The sequence below is a fragment of the Triturus cristatus genome, chromosome 5_1 (genome assembly GCF_964204655.1).
Source record: "Triturus cristatus chromosome 5_1, aTriCri1.1, whole genome shotgun sequence".
NCBI classification, from domain to species: Eukaryota; Metazoa; Chordata; class Amphibia; order Caudata; family Salamandridae; genus Triturus; species Triturus cristatus.
The window spans coordinates 67,610,333-67,631,920 of NC_140587.1; the positions used below are offsets into that span (position 1 = coordinate 67,610,333).

The 21,588-nt window shown below is 47.5% G+C and overlaps 1 protein-coding gene across 1 annotated transcript in view; it reads left to right on the forward strand.

Annotated features, from left to right (window-relative positions):
* The window catches only part of LOC146830196 (lymphocyte antigen 6E-like), a 77,235-nt gene that overhangs the window by 50,413 nt on the left and 5,234 nt on the right, over window positions 1-21,588 (forward strand). The window contains exon 3 of the mRNA XM_085604421.1: window positions 17,771-17,959. Within this exon, the coding sequence (XP_085460547.1) occupies window positions 17,771-17,958 (188 nt within the window). The 3' untranslated portion in view covers window position 17,959. The remainder of the gene's footprint in view (window positions 1-17,770; window positions 17,960-21,588) is intronic.

The window sequence follows — 21,588 nt, forward strand, 5'->3', positions numbered from 1 at the left end:
CCCTCAACACCGCCACCTTCCCTGAGAGCTGGAAGCACGCCGAACTCAGCGCTCTACTAAAGAAACCAACGGCGGACCCCACCGAACTCAAGAACTACCGCCCCATCTCGCTCCTCCCGTTTCCAGCCAAAGTCATCGAGAAGACCGTCAACAAGCAACTGGTAGCCTTCCTCGAGACGACTGGTTCCCTCGACCCATCCCAGTCAGGCTTCCGGGCCAACCACAGCACCGAGACCGCCCTCATCGCTGCCACCGACGACATCCGAACCCTGCTGGACAACGGAGAAACAGCGGCCCTCATCCTCCTGGACCTCTCCGCGGCATTCGACACTGTCTGCCACTGCACCCTAGTGCAGCGCCTCAGCAACGTCGGAATCGAGGAGAAGGCACTGGAATGGATCATCTCCTTCCTCACCGGAAGGACACAGAGAGTCCGCCTGCCCCCGTTCAGATCAGAAGCCACGGAAGTCATCTGCGGCGTCCCTCAGGGCTCCTCGCTCAGCCCCACCCTCTTCAATGTCTACATGAGCCCCCTTGCGGCCATCGCACGCCAACACAACCTGAACATCATCTCCTACGCCGATGACACCCAGCTGATCCTCTCCCTGACCAACGACCCCGCCACCGCCAGAGCCAACCTACACGAAGGGATGAAAAACGTGGCCGAGTGGATGACGACCAGCCGCCTGAAACTGAACACAGACAAGACGGAAGTCCTCATCCTGGGCTCCTCACCCTCCGCCTGGGACGACTCCTGGTGGCCCCCCGCCCTGGGCAACGCACCCAAACCGACAGACCACGCACGCAACCTGGGCTTCATCCTGGACTCCTCCCTCTCCATGACCAGACAAGTCAACGCCGTCTCCTCGTCCTGTTTCAACATCCTGCGCATGCTACGTAAGATCTTCCGGTGGATCCCCACCGAGACCAGGAAGACGGTCACCCAGGCCCTCGTCACCAGTCGACTGGACTACGGCAACGCCCTCTACGCCGGTACCACCGCCAAGCTCCAGAAGAGACTCCAGCGGATCCAGAACGCCTCGGCGAGACTCATCCTCGACGTCCCCAGACGAAGCCACATCTCCAGACACCTGAGAGACCTGCACTGGCTCCCGATCAACAAAAGAATCACCTTCCGGCTCCTCACCCACGTGCACAAAGCCCTACACAACCAAGGCCCGACCTACCTCAACAGCCGCCTCAACTTCTACGCTCCCAAACGCCACCTCCGCTCGACCAGTCACGCCCTCGCCGCCGTCCCCCGCATCCACAGAGCGACAACAGGAGGAAGATCCTTCACCCACCTGGCCGCCAAGACTTGGAACGCCCTCCCGACCGACCTACGCCTGACCCAAGACCACCTCTCCTTCAGGAAGAAGCTCAAGACCTGGTTGTTCGAGCAGTAGCGGACCCCCCCCTCCAAGCGCCTTGAGACCCTCCGGGTGAGTAGTGCGCGTTATAAATGCCTATGATTGATTGATTGATTGAAAGACGAGAAAATAATATCAACTTTTTCCCGAAAGGCGGAGGCAAGAATTTCACAAAATTCAGGGCTGCTCCGTGGTTTTGCCCTGATAGGTGTTGTAAGTTTTAAAACAGTATTAAAAAGTTCTTTTGTGGAAGATTTCGCATTGCTAATCTGTTCCCCATAAAATTTATTTTTTGTGTCAAAAAGCACTTTTTTATAGTTAAAGAGACTATCCCGGTAAGCTTTTTTAATAGAATTAGTATACCCTTCCTCCATGCGCGTTCCAATCGTTTGCATTCTGCTTTATGTAGTTTTAAACTATCAGAGTACCAGGGGGCTGAGGGTGTTGTCCTCCTAGGAGTGCACTTTCTGATTGGGACTAATGTTTTACAGGCTGAGTCTAGCCATTCGGTATATACCACCGCAGCCTTCTCCACAGTGAGGACCAAGTACCCATAGTAGTCTTCAGATGATTATCAAATTCCTCGCTGTTAATGTTTTTCCAGGCCCTAGTTTCAACCCTGGGTATAGGTTCAGTTTTTGATTTGGGATCCTTGGTAAGAGAGATCTCAAAGAAAACGGCTACATGGTCTGACCAGGGGATTGGCAGAACTCCACGGTAGTAAATATAGGGATGGTTAGAAAAAATTCCATCCAAAGTGTGACCGGCAATGTGGGTGGAATCTGGGACTAGTTGAATAAGTTCCCCACCACTTAGGATTTCTTGTAACTTTAAATTATCAGAGTCCGTAGGATCCTCTAGGTAAAAATTAAAATCTCCTAAAATGGTAAAAGATTTGGCACTAAGTCCCTCCTCTAGTCTAAAAACGTACCTCTAGCTCCAGGAGGGCGATAGAGGAGGATTGCTTTGAAAGTATCATGAGGGGCGATACGGACGTTCACTGCCAAAGCTTCACAAGTTTGATTGGGAACTGAAAAAAGAGGGCTCCAAGGAATTGTGGTAAAGTATAGCCAATCCACCACCTTTCCTACCGGGTCTGTCTTGTGTATAGCAGAGATATCCTGGCGGCAGGGTTTTTACTATATCCGGGCCAGAAGATTCATCCGACCAAGATTCTGTAATAAAGGCCAGTATCATTTTGTGGTCCTCAATTAGCATTGCGCATTCCTCGCTGTGCTTAATTAGGGATCTGGCGTTTAGGAGCATAGCTTTAATAGGTGCAGGAGAACAGTTTTTTTTTACAGGGCTTTGACCCGATAGGACATTTCATAAGGCATGGGAACTCCATAAGGCATTTGGAGCAGGAGGCTGAGCCTGCTCGAGAAGCACGCTTGTGACCTACATACCAGGGGGAGGGAAGGCCGACGGAATGCTGACTTGTCTGTACCCATTACCTGCCTGCTTCTACACCTTACAAACAGTGACGAGGTGAGGTGTCTCCGGCTACCACGCAGAAGAGATTCCGGATAAGCAGAGTTCGAGGCATGTGGGCTGCTGAATTCATATCTGTGCATAGATCGCCGCCTAGTGTTGGGTCCGGATGTTTGCACGTTGTTGTCCTGGAAGAGTCTTCGAAGTATCCTTGGATAGGTGACTCCTCCCCTGGACTACAGTGCGCATGGGCATCCTCTCCATCCTCAGATTGTTTTTTTCCGCCATTGGGTTCGGATGTGCTATCTTAGCTCAAGTTAGGAAAAAATTTTGTCGAGGCCACAAGGCCTTTAGTTCGCGTCGGTACTGTTTATCGATCGGTTTTCGATACTCTCTGTTAGTTTACTAACTTTCAGCACCGACTTTGTTCGCATTTACCTGTCCATCAACTACTTCGACGATGGAATCGAGGACGCCATTCAAAAGGTGTCCGGTATGTAATGCGAAGTACCCACACATCGACGTCCATCCGGTGTGCAACAAATGCCTTTCGCCGGACCACGACGAGTCGACATGTATGGCCTGTGCCCGGTTCCGTTCAAAGAAGACTCTGCGGAATCGTCGAGCGGCGAGGCTCGAAGCGCAGCACGCGGCACCGGCCCCAGCTGACATCTTCGACGACGCGGACGACGTCGAGGAAGTAGAAGTCTTACCCTCCAGTCCCGTTTCCGACCAAGAACCCGGATCGGACGAGGCCGACGAGTCACTCTTCCACAGAGGTGAAGACGACACCGAGGTAGGAGACGACGAGGAGGCCTTAGGGGCCGAAGAGAGTAGCTCCGATGATGAACAAGGCCTACCTGTTCAAACCGAGAATTCACCAGTGCCACAGACTATGGCTCCGGTCGAGGGATCGCCTTTGGGCCTTACCCGAGACCTATCACGCAGTCCTTCGGCCCCGCCCTCGGGCCCGGCCTCGGACGTTCAGCGGCAGCCATTACCGCTTAAGCCAGCTGGTTTCCCTTCCACGAAACCGAAACCGAAAGCTGCTCAGGTTCCAACGAAACCGAAACTGAAAGTGGCGCTAGTCGGATCGAGGCCTTCAACACCTTCGACGCCGGCGCACCGTGTCGGCACCGACCGCACCAAGGGGGACTTCGGTGCCGAACTCGAGACGGGCGACATGGGAGTCGACAAACGGAAGAAGGCCATCGGCGCCGACAAACCTGCTCGGTTACCGGCGTCGACGCCACCGACACCGAGGGCCGTCCCGCCTGCTACGCCTCGCAGCACTCCCTCGACGACACCGAAACCTCACGTGTCGAAGACGTCGGCGGTGATCTCCACACCTCGGCTCGATGCACCACGGGCGCAGAAGATATCTGCAGCCGCCTCGACGACCCTGGCGGAGGCCACGACCTCTAAGGCGCCCCGAGTACGGACTGGCGCAATGCCAGGCTGCAAAACCAAGGCTGCCCTCCAGGACCAGTCGGGTTCGATCGATCCAGCGGTTTCGTCGGTGCCGACCAGCATTACCTTCAGCTTGCCTCCATCCACAATCCCGAAGGCGTTTCAACTCAGGACACAGGCCACCAAAACTGCGGTTACGCCTGTCGAGCCGTCTCCGTCACGCGTCATCGACGCCGACACTGGCAGGATGATTCTCCACGACCGAAGGATAACTTCGGAACCGCCATTGGAACCTTTCAGGATCCCGCTAAAGAGGAAGCTGCCTGTGGACACAGAACCTCTCCTGTATGAACCCTTTCATTCACCCTACCAGGATCCACACCGGGCCTCCCCCACACGCTCCGACACGGATGCATTGGAGGACTACATGGGTGAACAAGTCCCCTACCATGTGGACACGGACCCTGATGACCAGCAGGACCCTGACCAAACTTGGGGCGACCCTGCAGACCCCAGTGCACCTCTTGATGCACAGGACCCACAACTATATGGGGCAAAAACGTCACCCACAGAGGATACTGCGGCGTTCAACGCTCTGATTGAACGAGCGGCGAACAACCATGATGTACAGCTTCACTCTGATATCATCGAAGATGACTTTCTAATGGACACCTTTGCATCCTCAGAAAGACATGTAAAGACTCTGCCAATGTTGAAGGGGGTCCTTAAGCCAGCCACTGACATTTTCAGGGAACCCACCAGGGCACGAGTGATAAACCCCAGGATCGATAAGAAATACAGATCAGCACCTGGGGATCCTACTTACATCAGAGGACAATTACCACTCGACTCCATCGTTGTGGCGAATGCCCGCAAAAGGGCACACTCGCAGACAACGGGTGACGCTCCTCCCCCGGACAAGGAGTCCAAGGTGCTGGAGACCTCCGGCAAGCGAGTTGCCGCACAAGCTGCAAGCATATGGCGCATAGCTAACACTCAAGCGCTCCTCGCTCGCTACGATAGGGCGCACTATGACACAATGGAGCAACTCCTTCAACACCTCCCTGACCCCTACAAAGAAAGTGCAGAAATCCTTATCAGAGAGGGACAGCTACTCACAAATGCTGCCATCAAATGTGCACTAGACGCTGCTGACACGGCTGCCAGGGCCATCAACACTAGCGTCATCCTACGACGTCACGCCTGGCTACGTATCTCAGGATTCAAGCCTGAGGTACAAAACAATATACTTAATCAGCCCGTCAACCCCGACTTTTTGTTCGGGCCTGAGGTTGACGCCACCCTCGAGAAGATAAAAAAGGACACGGACACTGCAAAGTCCATGGGCGCCCTACAAACTCAGTCCTTTCGGAGCGGCTCCTTTCGTCGCCCCGGAAACAAGGGAGCAGGCAGAGGACAGGGGTCACAACAACCATATAACAAGGGTAATACGCAGACCACCTACGATAAGAACACCCGAGGTGGCTATCGTGGCTCCAGTACCAAGGGCAGAGGACGTGGCTACGGCAACACCAGGTCCTCCCCCAAGAACAAGCAGTGACGCCCTCTCCCTTCCTCCCGACCACATAACACCTGTCGGGGGAAGGCTACAACGGTTCCTGTCCACGTGGAACTCCATCACCACGGACAGGTGGGTCAAAGATATTATAAAATACGGTTACTGTCTGGAGTTAACTTCCACTCCACCCACAATACCACCAAGAAACCGTCCTATGTCCTCAGAGCACTTGACGCTCTTACAGCAAGAGGTAGAAAGTATGCTTCTAAAAGGCGCTATCGAGGTCGTACCCGTCCACGAGCGGGGCACGGGGGTTTACTCCCTCTACTTCTTAATTCCAAAAAAGGACGGGTCGCTCAGGCCTATATTAGACCTGAGACCCCTGAACCAGTACATTCTTTCGGAGCACTTTCACATGCTCACTCTACAGCAAGTCCTTCCGCTTCTCCAGCAGGGAGACTTCCTAGCATCACTGGACCTCAAGGATGCGTATTTTCACATACCCATCCACCCCTCACACAAAAAATACCTCAGGTTCACTGTTCAGGGGCAGCACTATCAGTTCAAAGTCCTTCCCTTCGGCGTGACAACAGCGCCCAGGGTTTTCACAAAGTGCCTAGCTACGGTGGCGGCACATTTACGGAGACAGCACATACACGTCTACCCCTACCTAGACGACTGGCTCGTTCAAGCGAGATCAGCCCAGCAATGTGCAAGCCACGTGTCCCGTACCATTCACCTTCTTCACAGTCTGGGATTCTCACTAAATTACCCAAAGTCTCATCTCCAGCCCGCACACGTACAACAGTACCTAGGTGCGACTATAGACACTCTGGCGGCCACAGCTCAGCCAAATTTAGTGAGGATCAACAGCATACAAGCGCTAATCTCCAAGTTCAGACCCAACCACTCGCTTCCAGCGCGAGTGTTTATGCAGTTGATAGGCATGATGGCCTCCTGCATCTTCATAGTCCCGCACGCGAGATTACATATGCGCCCACTTCAGGAGTGCCTAGCACGTCAGTGGAATCAGGCTCAAGGACAGTTGAAAGACCTAGTGTTGGTGAGCGGTCGGGCATACAACTCTCTGCATTGGTGGAATCCACAAAACCTTTGCAAGGGCCGACCGTTCCAAGAGCCTGTTCCACAAATAGTACTGACAGCGGACGCGTCTCTCCAGGGATGGGGAGCTCATGTACTCCACTACACAGTACAGGGACTATGGACGACACAACAGAAGAAGATGCACATCAACCTTCTGGAACTGATGGCAATCTTCCTAGCCATGAAGGCTTTCAAAGTACATCTGTGCAACAAGGTCGTGTTGATCCGGACGGACAACATGACCGCAATGTACTACATACAGAAGCAGGGAGGGACACACTCTCCACAGTTGTCTCATCTGGCTCAGAGCATGTGGAAGTGGGCCATTCAGAGGAACATGTTCCTCATGGCGGAACACCTCCCCGGCAAGGACAACCAGATGGCGGATCTGCTCAGCAGACACAGCCACCAGATGCACGAGTGGGAGTTACACCCATCGGTACTCCAACCGTACTTCCAGCAGTGGGGTCACCCAGAAATAGACCTATTCGCGACAAGCGAAAACGCAAAATGCCAAAGCTTCGCCGCCAGATTCCCACACCCGCAGTCGCAGGGCAATGCGATATGGATGAACTGGTCCGGCAGATTTGCGTACGCTTTTCCCCCAGCACCGTTGATACCGCTGGTGGCTCGCAAACTCCGACAACACTCCTTGACACTCGTCCTAGTTGCTCCCACGTGGGCACGCCAGCCGTGGTACACCACCTTCCTCGAACTTTCCGTGGTACCGCATCAAAGGCTGCGGATCAAACCCGCGCATTTGACGCAGAACCATGGAGAGGTTCAGCACCCAGATCCGCAACAGCTGAACCTGGCGATCTGGCTCCTGAAGTCCTAGAGTTTGGCTATCTCAATCTGCCACCTGACTGTATGGACATCATCAAGGAGGCCAGGAGACCCACTACAAGAGCTTGCTATGCAGCCAAATGGAAACGGTTCGTCATTTATTGCGGTAATAATGACATTAACCCGCTGGACGCATCCATCCACAACATCATATGTTACCTCTTACACCTATACCGATGCAATCTGGCGTACACCTCTATACGTGTCCATTTGACCGCAATATCAGCCTATCTGCAAACCAGGCAGCACCTCTCTCTCTTCAGAGTGCCTGCCATCAAAGCATTCTTGGAAGGACTCAAACGAGTCATTCCACCTAGTCACCCACCGGCTCCAATGTGGAACCTCAACTTGGTCCTCACACGCCTGATGGGTCCACCCTTTGAACCTCTACACTCATGCGAGATTCAATTCCTTACCTGGAAAGTAGCCTTCCTGGTAGCGATCACTTCCCTAAGAAGAGTTAGTGAACTCCAGGCACTAACCGTTCAAGAGCCATTTATTCAGGTTCACGCCAACAGGGTCGTACTACGTACCAACCCCAAATTCATGCCCAAGGTAATATCGCAGTTCCACATGAACCAGACTATTGAACTGCCCGTTTTCTTCCAAAACCCACAAACTGTTGCAGAGAGGGCATTACATACACTAGATGTACGGAGGGCCCTCATGTACTACATCGACAGGACTAAACCCTTCAGGAAGACAAAACAACTGTTCGTTGCCTTTGCCCCACACCACAAAGGTAACGCCATCTCCAAAGCAGGGATAGCCAGATGGATAGTTAAGTGTATTCAAATCTGTTATCAAAAGGCAAAACGCACATTAACTATTCCACCACGAGCCCACTCAACACGCAAGTTGGGGGCTTCCATGGCCTTCCTAGGAAATATTCCCCTGCATGATATATGCAGAGCAGCCACATGGTCCACTACACACACATTTACAAAACACTATTGCGTAGATGTGCAGTCAAAACAGCAGGCAGCTGTAGGACAGGCTGTTCTCAAAACACTTTTTCAGACCGCTGCAGCTGGCACGGGTAGCCGCCGCCAATAGAGGGCACTGCTATGTATTCTATGCACAGATATGAATTCAGCAGCCCACATGCCTCGAACTGAATATGCTACTTACCAGTATGCATCTGTTCTTGGCATGTAGGGCTGCTGACATTCATATCGCCCTCCCTCCTCCCCGGCGCCTGTCGCAGCTGCAGCTCTCAGAATTATTGCAAGCATGGTCATCATTTTCTGTATCTACTCCATCACTGCCACAATGGCGAAAAACAATCTGAGGATGGAGAGGATGCCCATGCGCACTGTAGTCCAGGGGAGGAGTCACCTATCCAAGGATACTTCGAAGACTCTTCCAGGACAACAACGTGCAAACATCCGGACCCAACACTAGGCGGCGATCTATGCACAGATATGAATGTCAGCAGCCCTACATGCCAAGAACAGATGCATACTGGTAAGTAGCATATTCATTACTGAGCGACACATCTCACCTCTGTTCTAGTGCAGCAGCCTTGCTACGAGGAGTGAACCAATTGGCTGCGCCACTCGTGGCTCGGAGTCACTTTGGAGCCCGGTGTGTTTGAGCCTGTAGCTTAAATTACAGTCCCCTCCAGGTGGCATAGAAGTAGAGGGGCTAGTTTCCCTTTTATTTATGGATTGCAGCCTGACGTTGCCTCGGATGTCTGCTTCTCCAGCGGGTATTGCAACACTAAGACTAACGTAGGTAGAGTGACTCCCTCTAAAGCTGCTGTCTAAAAAGCATAGGATAACTGCACCATTTGCCACGTCCATATAAACAGAAAACTAAAGTGAAGCAAAACATCTTAATACAGAACTAAAAAGAACGGCTAGTGAACACCCTCTTAAAAGCAGCAATTCCAAGAGGATACTTAGACAGAGAACCCGTTTCTTACTACACCAGCACTTTCACTTTCCTGCACAGAGGCAGCCGGGGACTGCATCCCCTATCAATCCCCCATCCATCCTTTGCCTGGAGGCCACTTTCTACGTGCCAGCGGCGCATAAAGGCACTCTCGGGATCCCGCAACGCAGGATGCTCGTGAGCGAGACCGGGCCAAGAGCGGGCCCGTCTGCGCCGGTCAGAGCCCAGAGGAGGCTGGGCTGGGTATTATTTTCCCCATAAATTGGTTACCTCTTAAGTCAAACTTTATTGAAAACTCATCCTTACTTAACATGGGAAAACAGAAACATGGCCATGCACCAAAAACAACTGACACTACCTTGGATGGTTTTCTGAAAAAGGCGGTGGGGGCACTAAACAAAGAAAAAGAATTGGTGGAGAGGAGACTGTCTCTAGTGTCCACCCCTGATCTACCAATTACATCTATTGTTACTGAGAACTCTCATATGGTAGACATTAGAATAAACTCTGAATTTAGAGCACTACCCTCATCATCGCCCTCTATTATCATTGCGAGTCAGGGAAATCCATGTGCTATTCATGAGGAAGAAGAGACTGCCCCACAAATAATCATGGAAAAAACTGGGCCCCTGAGTGGGATAGGAGGGAAGAGGAAGCAAACTGAATTGGTAGGGTTGATCCTAAAGCAAAAGGTTGAGCGCAGAAAACTATCTCACCTTTCAAGTACTGTATGTAGAACTCACAACGGTGGAGGGAAAACTGTACAGGTTGTTCTGGACATATTGATGGAAAAAATTAGTAAGGTTGTTGAAGATGCCCTGGAACCTATTCGCCTGGCTAGCATTGAAGAGCATCTCATGCGATTCCGGCAGGATCAAAGGGAACACTCAGAACCTCAAGATCAGAAAGCAATGGACCCCTTAACCAGCAGAAAAATTAAAAGGGTAACCGACGAATCTTTTAGTGTCTCTCCGGTGACTTTGGAACCATCAAATGTCCAACCTATCATAGATAGCTGGGTTTTTATGCCCAGCACCAGAAAAAAGCAAATTGATACGAGAGGAAGGGAAATTGGTATGGATGGGACATCTAGCGTGGACGGACGAGGGTGGACAAAACGGGTGAGATGAACAGAGAACCGCTATGCTCAGGGGAGAGGGAGAAAAACACAAGAATTAAGAAGTAACTCGGGCCCCAGGATATAGATGTTCAGCTAGGGATGGGGCCGAAAATGCTTTAAATCTCCCTCCTGACTGTTCTTATAAAGTAATTTTGACAGCCTTCCCATACCTCCTCTCAGGGCAACAAGAAAGTTGCTCAAGCCTTATAAATAAGGCAGTACATTGGTGCTCTAGGAGAATTCCATAACACAATAATTGGTTTGAACACATTATTATAGCAAGGAGAGTGGGCTGGTTATGCCCTACAACCAAATGCTGAGAAGGGGACTGCGTTGTACTTAATTTTAACGACACAAGGTGCGCATTCTTTGCCCTGAAGCACACCAGAGACTCATTAAATGACTCGATAAAGGTCTGTCCTTTGGGTTTTTTCTACCACCCCCCCCCCCCATCAGGGGACGAGCAAGCGGCAACATCTTCTAGGGTACGGGCCAAAAAGACACCCTCCTCTCCAGCCCCTTTCATTTACCCACCCTAACAGCTTTGATGTTCTTTCTGGCCTGACAGATATTGACTGACTGCCTGTTCAACCAGGAAGTCTAGTCGATCTGAAAAGTTCACGCCCATGGCGCCTTGTTTCAGGGGAAAACTTAGGTACAGTTGATATCGGGAGTAGGCAATTAACAGATCTATCTGGTCCCTTTTTGCTAAACATCAGCACACCCAGCAAAACATAATAATTCCTGAAACCCACACTTGGGACTTAATTCCTGTTTCTAATGTGAATTTGGGGCGGAGGGGTATGGTATCTTTTGCACACCCACCATACCTGCATCGCAATCAACCAAGGCAGGCCTGGCCACATGCTACCCCTGTGTAGAATCATCTCATGGAACATTGCAGGAATACGTGTGAAACTAACCAATGAGGATTGGGTGGATTATATTAAGCATTTTGATGTTATTTGTCTCCAAGAAACAGGACACCAAGTTGACATTGTGTTGGACGGTTATTGCTCGTTTAATGTCAATGCAACACCCTCAGCGGCTTAGAGGGTGCAAAGAGGGCTTGTGATTTTAATTTCAGTCAAACCCATGTCGTAAAAACTGTACCCTGGTACCAGGTTATCCCGATGTCCAACCTGATTTGGGCTAAGTTACTGCTAATAAACTGGTATTATAATATCTTTGACCAGAATAGCAGTCACATGATTGAGAACTTACAGGAGCAGATTAATACCATTGCGCGGAAGTGGCAGCCCTTATGCATCCTGTGGGTGGGGGATCTTAATTGTATCATTTGTGCTTTCAGCAATATTGGAGTTTGCGGGCTGCTAGAAACAGATGGTCAGCCACAGCCACACTTTATCCATACTATACAGGGTGAGGCCTTGAACTCCATTATCATTGATAACGATTTAGGTCTCATTCATACTAATTATTTGGACTGCAATTCTCTACCTCAGTGCTCCACATATGTCAGGGAGGTAGAAGAAGTACAATTGATTTTATGTTTATTGCTAGGAAATAATCCCTGTTTGTTGGTGATTTTGAGAACGCACCAAACGTTGCCAGTGACCATAATCCACTAACTGTACGCTTCAGTATAACAGCTAGGATAGGGAAAGGTGATGGATGCCCTATTGATTTTAACTAAAACAAAGAAATGCGGCTAAACTGGGGGTAAAGTTGATCCGACCCAATTTGAAGTAAAAATTGTTGACGCAAACTTAAATCTTATTATGAGCTGCCTCCATGATGACACTTCCCCTGATGAGGTGGTTCACGACTTTGAACTGATCTGTGCAGATGTGGCAAAAGACCTGACCAGATCGGTTTGAAGAATGGAATCCCAGGATGTGCGTTGGTTCAATGCAGAGTGTTTTAGGGCACATAGGAATATTAAAATGACCCTTCATACCACCCCACATGCTAGAACAAAAATTATAAATATAAGGCAGATTTATAAGTGTAGTATCAAACAAAGACAAGATGAACTGAGGAGCTTGGCTTGGGAGGATCTGGAGAGAGCGAGTTTCTGGGACATATTTAATTGCCCTCTATTTAAGGATGAACCTAAACCTTTGGATTCCCTGATCTTGAGGTCCACCTGGGAATCTCACTTCTCAGCCATATTTAATCCAAAAAATGCCTCAATAGTCGAAGCAAGTGAGGAACTGATATGTGATTTAAGCTTGGCCTCACAATTAAGTTTATCAATTACAGTGATAGAGGTAGAGGAGGCTTTAGTAAGGAATTAGTATTAAAGCCCCTGGCCCAGATGGGTTCCTCTTGATTTGTTTAAAAACAATCCTGATTTACGGGCACCCATACTCACTAATGTTTTTAAAGCTGTAGTGACTGGCCCCATTCCATCAACCTGGAAGGAGTCAATTATTGTTCCAGTATATAAGAAAGGTAGTAGGATTGACCACGCCTGCAACAGGCCAATTTCGCTAATCGACGATACTGCTAAAATACTGGGAAGGGTTATCCTTGCGAGACTTGAGACCTGGGCAAATAGTACAGGGATTGTGTCTAGACTGCAATATGGATTTAGATGGTGGATGGGTACTACAGAACAGTGCCTAAACATGTCACTTATTGTGGGCAAGTTCATGAAGGCCAGGAGGAGTTCCATCCATCTGGCCTTCATGGACTTGTCCAATGCTTTTGATACGGTCAACAGGGAGAAATTGTGGGGGCTTATGGAGCAAATGGGTATTGAAGAAGCTCTTATATCCCTCCTACGTAGGCTTCACACCTCCACAACAGTTGCTGTACAGTACAGTCCTGGGGGGAGAAGACAGGCCCCATTGTTTCCACAGAAGGTGTCCGGCAGGGTTTAATTTTAGCTCCATTCCTTTTTTTAGTGTATACAAACGGTTTAGAGGCTTTTTTAATAGAGAAGGAATTTGATTTCCCTAAAATTGGAAACAAAGCGATCCCATTGTTATCTTACGCAGACAATACTGTTTTAATGGCCTTGAAAGCCAATGGCCTCCAAAAGTCACTTACTGCTTTTACTGATTTCATGGCAGCATTGGATTTAAAAGTGAATTTTATTAAATTGAATGTCATGGTCTGTGGCCTTAAAGGTACTAAAACAAGAAAACTTGAGGTTAGGGGCAAGGCCATAGACAAGCTGAAAAATGTCACTTACTTAGGGAACATTTTTAATGATACTATGAATTGGGACCATCTTATCAGAGCTAGGGCACAACATACCAGTCGGGTTGTGGAGGGATTATTTTGTTTTGCCCACCAGTTAGGCTATAAACCAGTAACAGAACTGGTTACCCTGTATGAACGAAATGTTTGTCGGTGAAATCCTATGGTGCGGGAGACTGGGGGTACTATAATATCCGACAATTGCAGGTCCTGGAAAATAAATTTATAGAGAGATTATTATTGGTTCCTAATAGTGCCCCCACATATTTTTGCCACCAGGATCTAGGGTTGGTCTACCTTGAAGATTGAATTGCTATTGCTCCATTGCTCTTATGGGCCAAGATTTAGTTATCTGAGGACCTAATGTTCTCAAGAGACGTTATCCAAGATTGTACCAACTTGAATAGTGCATTGTCTATTCCCTGGCATCACTTTGTGAAGACAAATCTATATGGTTAGGTTTGGGGCATTATTAAGACAATCCTGCAAGTATTAATATAAATGCGAAAGATGTTATAAGAGAGGCATCTTTTGCCAGGGCCCACCTGCGCCGTGCACAAATGGTAGTATCAGATCCCCTATGTTTATCTCCTGGAGAACAGACATTTTATCTAACCTTTGCTACTAACGTCCAAGCACAATTTTACCCTACTCGGTTTTGATTAAACACATTGCACTATTTAGTGGCATTCTCTGAAAAATCAGGTTTTGTTCATAGTTTATCACCCTGTCCGTCAAAAAATTTATCAGCACAGAGCACGTTGCACTTTATTTTGTTCTGTCCCCTTTATAAATTTCAGAGGGGGGAATTTTTAACCCCATTACTGAGGGAAATAATGTCATGCACTAATATTTGCGGTTTTACCTTTCTACTGTCTTTGTCTACCATCTGCACTGCTGTTTCGAATTTTATTAGAGTTGCAATGTCTATAAGAAAACGCTACAAGCTATTATAACGGAAGAAAATCTAGGTAATCCTTTCTTACTAATTAGTTACACAGGCTATATTGTACAGGTGATAATAGCGATGGATGCTTATGGGAACTCTCACTTAAGCAATTTCTATGATTTGATCTCAAATACATAAAAATACAAAAGTAAGGGTACATCAAATTAATAAACACATTTTGAAATGCTGCATTTACTTCATAGACAAAAACATGCACAAATCAAAATTTTAATTTTAATAAAAGGTTAGAACTTCCAACATTTGGTTTTATTTCTAAAAGATGAAGCAATTTGCTGGACTCTTGCTTATGATTTTGTCTTTTTGCTCTACAGGCATGATTTCTTTTTGTTGGCTTACAGCAGTGCTTGGATTGAGGCAACTCATCACCCATACTAGATTGCTCTGTTGTATACTCGCGTCTCTCCCATGAATCAAGATAAGGATAGCAATTTAATTTTTGGCCACCCATTTCAAAGTCCTTCATATTGAATGTTTCAATTTTAATTTTTTTATGTATATGTTCTTTTTTAATCAGCAAATATTATTTAATTTTCTAATAGTCGCAAACCCTGCGACTCCGGTTAATGAACAGGACGGGAGACGGTGATACCACTTGACCGGCAGCAACTAGAAGTGAGTGCGCTCGTATCACGGAGCTAGCACGTCACTTAGAGGATACTTTTTGATGCACGCATTTACATCTGTTTGAATATTGGAGACGCAAGAAGCGCATACACTAAGATTAAATGGTGTGACATTGGACGATTTTATATGGGAATTCGTGTTTACGAACCACATGACTGGATATTCTACCAACTGCTTCGTTGAATTTGTTGCCTTGAAAAAGTCTTTTGTAAGACGAAACACGTGTCGGCTGGTCCGTGTATTTTGGAATTGACTGAACATGTGTCAATAAAGAAAGGATGAAAAAAACAACCACTAATCCAAGGGTCCTGGATTGAATTTGTGACTGATTAATGATTGAAAGCAACTGTTTTCATCTTTTTTGACATTGTAATAGGTTTATATGATCTAACTAAGAAACTGACAAACTTGTATCAGTTGGGTATTTTACCCATACATTGGGTAGGTGTGCAATATTAGTCTTCTAAAAAAATTACAGTAACTCTTGCAGTGTAATAGTTGTTTAACCTCCCTACTCCCCGAATGTCTAAAAAGAAACTACTTTGTCAAGTCAGCAAGCTCAAGCCGTATATGCCTCCTGAGTTTCCAATGACATCTGCAAACTTCCCACAGGGACTTCCTAGTTGCCATTGACTCTTACAAACTGAAAAAACTACCATGACAAAGGAGAACACACATGTCCACTATATATGACATGATCTTGAGGATAGTTCTATCTTGTGTGTTGATTTTCTACAAGTTTCTCTGCAGTTTCAAGTTTCACACACATCATTTGGTCTGTAGACAACCTCAGAGCAGTAGCAGATGTTATGAAAAGATCTCTTGTTCAATTTGGTATCAGCAAAGTGGACATGGACTAATTTAAATGCGTAAATGTTTGGGAAAGAAGCTAACTGTTGCATGGTGACTTGTAATCGTCAAAATGGAAATGACACAGACTCCTCTTTTTTAGGTCTCGCCTGGCGAAAGCAGCACATGCGCTGCCCTCGCCATGGAGAGGACCTTTTGGAATCATTTCTCCCCAACGCTTGCATGCACGCGTCTGCATGGACAAAGATGGCGCTCTCGCCATCTGTCCAATGCAGACAGTAAGTGCAGTGGGTAAACCTCAGAGCCTTCTGCTGGACTCAGTTGCACAGTATTGAAGCAATCCCTTGTGAACTTGGAATTTGACTTTGTTGGGTTAGGCCGTGGCACCAGGACACTGGGCTTGACAGGAGCTCTTTGCTTTCTTGAAGCAGCATGCCCAGGTCTAGTCCTTCCGCTGTGCAGGTGTGTTAAACAGTGAACTGATTCTGCAAAACAGCAATCTATTTGTTTAAGTTATGGAGGATAGTGCCCATCTAACTACAGTCTCTGTTACTGACCTAAATGCAGGGAACTGAAGAGAAGTAACCAAAGTTAATTGGATATCGTTCTTATGTGATGTCCGGTTCCATGGTGGCAAAGCATCCCATAAGACTACTACTGGTGTCTGCTGGTGACTGAAAAATATTTGCAACGGCCTTGCCCTGTGCCTAGTGGGTCCTACAAGAAGGGGGTCTGTACAAAGTACCTCTCTTGGAATATTCAATATGACCTCAGCGAAGACACAATTGAAGGCATTACCGAAGAGACACATATTTTGTATTTGTTATCTTTTGCCTCTAGTGGGATTACAGCCTCTTATCAATGGCAGCTAGTTGTCAAAATGTATATCAAATGTTTACATCTTGTTTATTGTATGTGTACATATAATTTTTGTATGCAGAATTACAACAGGGTTTTTCCCCTGTATTATATCTGTAAGGACATCTAGTTGCAGACAGTGGTACTGCAGGTTTTACTGTCTACAAGCTCTATGAGGATATCTGTGCTGTGAAACTGTAACTGTTGTGTTGCAGTCACGACTGATGTGGCCACGTGCGAACAGATTATTGCATTTTGGATTTCGTTAATGAGTTTGTGTGTGAGGCCCTGAGCAGTGCAGTGTTCCATAGCTAGTCTTAACTGTGGTATTTCAGAGGTTGGAATTACACTCCTCCCCTCAACTAGATTTTTCGGCAGATTTTGTATTTTTATAATCGTGATTAGTAACCAATTTTAGGTGATGATGCTTCTTAACTATGGTGTGTACCAGTAAATAATAATTATTGATAGATATAATTATAAAATGCCATGTTTTGTTATTCTCATATCCAGGAATTGAAGTCGGTAGAGATATTGAGACTAAATAGATTTTATATTTAATCACGTTAGGATCTAATTTTAAAATTTGAAGACATTTAGGCAGTGGGTTCCTACAGATTAACCCTCTCCTTTCCTTACAGCATCAGTGGTTACCAAGGTCTGTGCTCCCGATTGTACAAAGGAATCTGTCTCTGTGCCAGGTGGGTCAGGTACAGTTTCCTGCTGCAAGTCTGACCTGTGCAATGGTGCATCCAGTGCAAGGATTAGCTACACACTGCTCTCCCTGGCAGCGGGCATCAGCGCCCTGGTGGTCGGAGCTGCACTGTAAGGTAAGGAGTAGTCAGACTAGATGAAGGCAACCCTTGGAAGAACCCTTTCTCACTGTGTCACTATACATGCAGCATGTCCAGGATGTTAAAGAATGAAAAAGCACACAAGCCTACATTTCAATGCGTTCAGACTAACATATCCACCACTCTAATAATTTCATTGTTCACTATAATAGTTCACCATTAATTCTTTTTGGGTTCTGGAGTAGCACGTTACCCGCAGAAACAGCGCTTTGACATTTCGTCAGGGGTAGTCAGCACTATATAAATCCAATTAGAATACAATGCAATACTCAGTACTGGACAGTACATACCCATATAGGGCACTGAGCCTAAGTCGATAGATGTTAACGCCTTTTCCACAGTGGTAAACTATGGTATTTGCAGTTCCAGTAGCAATCACAATCACCCTAAGCTAGATGTGCCATAATCCCAAAACATGAGGAGCTGAGCATGTTGCATTAATCGCAGCAGACCTCCCTCATTCAGGGCACAATGATTCACTACTTCTTCAGGCTGGCACAACCTAAAACAAACGTTTGTGATCTGGGATCCGTCAACCAGGGTCAACTGAAGATGCAAAACAAACAAGTCCTGCATCACAGGGGCAGTATTTATAATTAATTTACCAGAACCTGGCACCAAACATCTGCTCCCATTTCTTTTGAGCCTTGACCCTGAATATTGTGGGAAACCTGCCCCATAACTTTGCCTTTGGCAAATATGCAAATCTGTACTGAAACCCTAAAGCCACTGTTCGCACAAAAGCCAGAAGTTACAGGCAGAGATCTCTGTCTCCGCCTGCACTGAATTTCTTATATTTTTGGAATTCACACACATTCCCAGGAATATGCCTGGAGACCCACAGTTTGAGGTGGCAACAACAGACCCATGCTGTGAAAACTACACTGGCTCCCAATAAGGCATAGAGTCCCTTTTAGAGCACGCTGTTATTGCGTGAAGGCTCTTTCCTCGCCCGGTCCTCACTCCCTTCAGCTGATGGTGCATCCCTATGTGCCCACTAGAAACTTGAGTCCAACGGAAGCTAGACGACCCATCATCCTGAAATCCATAAGGGCCAGAGCAGGAGGCAGTTCTTTTGGTTTCCTAGCTCCTAAAGCCTGGAATACCCTCCCTGTGGAAATTCAGCAAGACCCATCTGGAATCCTATGCAGGAAGAAGTTAAAGACCTGGCTTTTTAGCGAAGAGTGAGCTTTTCCATCAGACTGGGTGATCCCTCGTCCACTGTGTCAGTACACTAGTGGACGAGGGATCTAGTGCTGGGACACTCCGCAAGGAAATAGCTAGGCGCTTTACAAATCACATTATTATTATCATATCGTGACTTACACAGAGCCCTTTAACAACACCAGCTCTTTCCCATCAGCCGGGGTTCACACATCCCACACAGAGGGGTCGTTAGCTCCTGTCGAGTTGCTCTGGAAAGAAGAGAGCCCCGTTAGATTCAACGCATTCATCGTGACCTGAGATTCACTTTCTGGGACAGCACCCACATGGATTAGAAACAGGCTCAGGGGCTATACTCCATAATACATTCTGAGCTGCACCAACACTGGTTTTCTGCATGACCCTACAATATTCCTCACATATACTGATTCTGCTTCTATGTGTGAGTGTTTTAAGGGTCAAAGGCCACTCTCTCTCTTAGGTGACCTCACAGTCCCAGGGCACACCTGGCACTCCATTTGTTACTGTGGAAATCCAAAAAAGCTGCACATGGTTCAAGAGTGTCTGTGTTGCATGCAGGATTGTTTTTGAGCAGGAAGGAGCTCCTTCAATCCAGAGAGGGGTTTTTCTCTTTCTATGTGTGCTGCAGAATGCAGCACACATGGAAAGAGGAAAAAACGAGATGTATATTTTACCTCGTTACGCCTGCTCTGTGGTTGTATACATTTTTGGTGCTGTCCCAGGTTTACGTGATTAAGTAAATCTGGGTCAGTATAAAAATCCATGGGTGTTGCAGGGGGAACCAAACACAAGGAGATGATGGACAGAGCGCTGAAACTTTTCAGACACTCACCCCCAGTCACAGATCTGGGTTGAATCCATCATCGTTCTTTAGCTCACTTCGCCACCTCAGTTCAGACCCAGCTATATGCAAATCAGTCTTGACTTTGTGCCTCATGGGAACAGTCCAGCCCGAACTGCCAAGCCAGGTCCTCCATGAACTGGAAACAAGCATCCTGGGACCGGTTTCGGGGTTACATCCCTCATCAACCAGGCCAGCTTGAATCCAGTGGCAAAGGGCCTTATGTAGGTGGGCTTGCATTTACCACTTCATAAATACCGAATCATACCGATTCGGTATTTATGAAGTGGTAAATGCAATGTAGGTAATGAGTCGGTAAATATTACCGATTCGGAAAAATTCGGTAATTACCGAATCGGTATTTACCGATTCGGTAATGAGGCATACCTTCCCATTGATGGGAAGGTATGCCTCATTACCGAATCGGTAAATACCGATTCGGTAATGGGGGAGCACATGCAAGGGTGGCAGGGTGTCACATTGACACCCTGTTGCACCCCTGATTCGGCCATGTGTGCACATGTGGCGCACATACATGCCCTAAGGGCATGTATGTCTGCCACATTGCACACTTAAACGTGCACAAAAATGCTTTTTGTCACCTATTCGTCATTTACCACCAACCTTTAGTTGGTGGTAAATAACGAATCCCCACACCCACCACACACTCCCCCTACATCTCATTTCTGTATTCGGTATTTACCGAATCGGTAAAATTACCGATTCGGTAATTTTACCGATTCGGTAAATTACCAAATACAGAAATGAGCCCCCTACATGTCAAAAGCCTAAATACCGGTCGGTAACGGTATAATTACCGAAAATCGGCCGTTACCGACCGGTATTCGGCTACGTACATGAGGCCCAAAGTGAGCAGGGGAAAACGCAGTTCAATGCCCATGTAGAACCTCCCTGGTGCAGAGTAGGGCAGCGCAGTGACTTGCACTGCTTCATCTTACTCCATATCTATGTGGTCATGCAAAGTGAAAAAGTGACGCTTCAGCAGTGCTGGCCTCTCATAAATAAGTTCCTTATTTCCTTCCCTTGAGCTCAAAATTACTCATTTTTAATCATTCCTAAAAATACTTGGGCAATATATATCTTTCGCTTAAATATTCCCTGACTGGAGCAGGAATACTATATACTCCTCCTGGAATATTTGGGGTAAAAGTTGCTCTTTCCCCAATTATTCTAGGACTTGAGTTAGAAATGGTGCGCTTGCCACATTGACTACGGGGACTCCAGGTCCTGAGGAGGAGGGGCGGCAACGTTGCAGTCAGGTGCTGGAGCACAATAAAAGTACGGGAACCACCCCCTGCACGTGATGCTTGCCCCATAAGCTATGGGGAATCCAGGTCCCGTTTCTGCCTTTTTTGGCCCGAGGAGGATGGTCCGCAACATTACGGTCAGGCGCCGGAGTGCCCTGAAACTACGGTAGCCATCCAGCTGTGCAGGACGTGCCCGGGATTGGCCTGGGCAAAGACCGGGCAAAGACAGGCCCATCCTAGCCCGTCATAGCCTGAAATAGGCTGGGCTGGGCCATTCCTCCGACGTTTTGCATCTGGGATCCAATTCATCA